Below are 2,849 nucleotides of genomic sequence, written 5' to 3'. Positions count from 1 at the left end.
TCCTGCAGAGCCATGACGGCGGAGCTCTGGAAGCGCAGGTCGGTCTTGAAGTCCTGAGCGATCTCCCTCACCAGGCGCTGGAAGGGCAGCTTGCGGATGAGCAGCTCGGTGGACTTCTGGTAGCGGCGGATCTCTCGGAGAGCCACGGTACCGGGCCTGTAGCGGTGGGGCTTCTTCACTCCGCCGGTGGCCGGGGCGCTCTTGCGGGCAGCCTTGGTGGCCAGCTGCTTCCTGGGAGCTTTTCCTCCGGTGGATTTACGGGCGGTCTGCTTGGTCCTGGCCATTGTTGACGAGTCTCAGCTTTCTTCTTCAGAGAAGTAGTGATGAGTCTACTGCCAGAGTGGCTGCTTTATATAGCGAGAGCCGGAGCGCGGGCAGCGCTGATTGGGCCAAATAGTCACGTGATACAGCGGGTCATCAAATAAAATTCAAATTACCCGCCTCCAGGTCAGCCGTTAACTTCTGTTTTGTAACTCTAAAGCTTTTCACATATTAATATGGTTCATGTATATTATTATATATTATAAAACTTATACATTTAAAAATGTGATCCTCAATGCAGAGAAATGACTCAAATAAATAAAATAAAATTACACTGGTATGACAGAAAGAGGGAAGATGACAGCTGAGAAATACTGCATGTCTGAAACCAAATATACATTCAAGAACATTAAGACTATAACACTGAATTTGTGTTTGACATTGTGTAATTTTGGTTTCTTTTGCGTCATATACCACAATTACAGGTATCAATATATAATATATATTTAACTGCCAATATTTTTCATTGGAAAAAGAGGGGTGTTGATCAAAGCTACGTTCAAATTTTATTTTACTAAAAATGGTGCTTTTTAATTTGACAAATAAAAGAACTCTTTATGCTCTAAGGACATTAAATATCAGTAGAATTGGTAGCTATGTATTGACTATGTTGTAGATGTAAAATATAATCTAAAATCTCTATTTCCAGACCCTTTTTGGCAAATACATTTACAAATTAGGAATACTAGTGTACAGCACGTTTCTGATTAAATTTTATTACCTTCACATTTAGCTTATCTATAGACTGCCCAAAGGGACTTTTTTTTTTTTTCCCCATGAACAGTTATAAGTGTAAATCAGATTCATGAGCTAACAGATCACAACCAGAGGAAAAAAGCACCTCAGTAAACTATTTATAACCACATTGGTTTTATTCAGCTTTATGTTTGGGGGAACTGAGCTCTTCCAGAGAAAGTGTGTGTGGCTCTTAAAAGAGCCGTTGGTTTGTTTCTGTATCTCGGGGATGTGGAGCGGGTTTACTTGGAGCTGGTGTACTTGGTCACGGCCTTGGTGCCTTCGGACACGGCGTGCTTGGCCAGTTCTCCGGGCAGCAGCAGGCGGACGGCGGTCTGGATCTCCCTGGAGGTGATGGTGGAGCGCTTGTTGTAGTGGGCCAGACGGGAGGCCTCCCCGGCGATGCGCTCAAAGATGTCGTTCACGAACGAGTTCATGATGCCCATGGCCTTGGAGGAGATGCCGGTGTCGGGGTGGACCTGCTTCATCACCTTGTACACGTAGATGGCGTAGCTCTCCTTCCTGGTCTTCCTCCTCTTCTTGTCCTTCTTGCCGGCGGTCTTGGTCACGGCTTTCTTGGAGCCCTTCTTGGGCGCTGGCTTCGCTGGTTCAGGCATGGTCACAATTTCTCTGCTCGCAGTCAATTGTAGCAGTTCTGGCGGCGCTGGTTCTTCTTAAATGCAGGATATGCGAATGTTACTGTGCGGTTCCCACTTTGCCATTGGCTGGAGGTGAGTGCGTCATAGAGTAACTATGCGGAAGTCTCGCAGCGCCACATGTTTGCTGCGTGTGTGTGTGTGAGCTGGTTACAGGAATTAAATGCATTTTACCTTCAGTATCTTTACAGAAAACATAGTTTAACGTTTTAATGACGCTTCGACGGCTGGATTATTTATTATTATTAAACCAACAGACTCAGAAACAGTTTCTTCCCACAAGCCATCACTCTGATGAACAGCAGATTTCTGCCTCACCTTGTCAGGAACAATTCCTGTGCACCCACCTACCTCAGCACAGAAGACTTACTTATTTATTCCAGCATCCTTTGCACTATGCTCCATCACACTGTGTACATGTATGCATGTATGTGTGCCTTTATATCACGTCCACCTCCGATATGTACATAATAATAATAATGTTAATGTCGTCTGCAGACTGTAGCCGTCGTACACGCCCGACGGCTTCTCCCAGCTGACGGCGAGACTGTGGGTGGTGTGGTCGTTATCCGCCTGCAGGGCGGTGACTCTGGCCGGAGCTGCAGGGGGGAAATACAGTAATCAGCTTTTTAAAGGTTTTTCTCCAATTTAAATGAATCAGATCAAATCCTATATACAGTCTATGATCAAATTCTGTGGCGTGTGATCAGATCCACAAAGTCCAGGGAGGAGACGTGTTTAGGGACAGTGCGAGTCTCGACGATGGCGCCATCCTGGAAACAGGATGTGACAGAAGAATATTCATGAAACCACCGTCTTATCAGTTCATCCATTTCTCTCCCTCGTTCATCCTTTCACCAGTTCACTGATCAATCTTTCATCCACCATCTCTATATTTTCCTTTAAAGTCGGGAGACACAAAATAATCTTCCGTCTCTTAACTCGTCTCCAGGATGTCAAATACTGGAGCATCTTTATCTTCTGTCCTGTGAGAGGTGTGAAGTTACAATCAGTCCCATCAAAGATCAGATTAGACGGCCAAGCTGCTTTGTTTACAACTAAAACCCACAAGCTAACGGGTCGAGTGCCGTTACACCGGCTAGCTGATAGATTTGATAAATGTTTGTAGGAGAAAGA

General features: G+C 45.2%; 3 protein-coding genes across 4 annotated transcripts in view; all 3 read right to left on the bottom strand.

The window, feature by feature from the left end:
- LOC123962836 (histone H3) overlaps window positions 1-319 on the bottom strand; it is a 20,392-nt gene extending 20,073 nt beyond the window's left edge. The window contains exon 1 of the mRNA XM_046039235.1: window positions 132-319. Within this exon, the coding sequence (XP_045895191.1) occupies window positions 132-284 (153 nt within the window). The 5' untranslated portion in view covers window positions 285-319. The remainder of the gene's footprint in view (window positions 1-131) is intronic.
- An 853-nt stretch (window positions 320-1,172) lies between these two features.
- Window positions 1,173-2,849, bottom strand: part of LOC123962838 (histone H2B 1/2-like) — a 4,682-nt gene continuing 3,005 nt past the window's right edge. Inside the window, exon 2 of one of the 2 annotated variants that reach the window (XM_046039238.1) lies at window positions 1,173-1,601. In XM_046039238.1, coding sequence (XP_045895194.1) covers window positions 1,299-1,601 — 303 coding nt within the window. In that variant the 3' untranslated portion in view covers window positions 1,173-1,298. Of the gene's footprint in view, window positions 1,688-2,849 lie in introns of those variants that run through there. The other variant, XM_046039237.1, reaches the window with a different exon arrangement.
- Window positions 1,173-2,849, bottom strand: part of LOC123962839 (histone H2B 1/2-like) — a 3,193-nt gene continuing 1,516 nt past the window's right edge. Inside the window, exon 2 of the mRNA XM_046039239.1 lies at window positions 1,173-1,217. The gene's annotated coding sequence lies outside the window, so the exon portion shown is untranslated. The remainder of the gene's footprint in view (window positions 1,218-2,849) is intronic.

The sequence above is a fragment of the Micropterus dolomieu genome, linkage group LG23 (assembly GCF_021292245.1).
Source record: "Micropterus dolomieu isolate WLL.071019.BEF.003 ecotype Adirondacks linkage group LG23, ASM2129224v1, whole genome shotgun sequence".
In the NCBI taxonomy this organism is placed as follows: Eukaryota; Metazoa; Chordata; class Actinopteri; order Centrarchiformes; family Centrarchidae; genus Micropterus; species Micropterus dolomieu.
The sequence above is the reverse complement of the archived record's forward strand: the minus strand, read 5'-3'. Positions and strand labels throughout refer to the sequence as shown.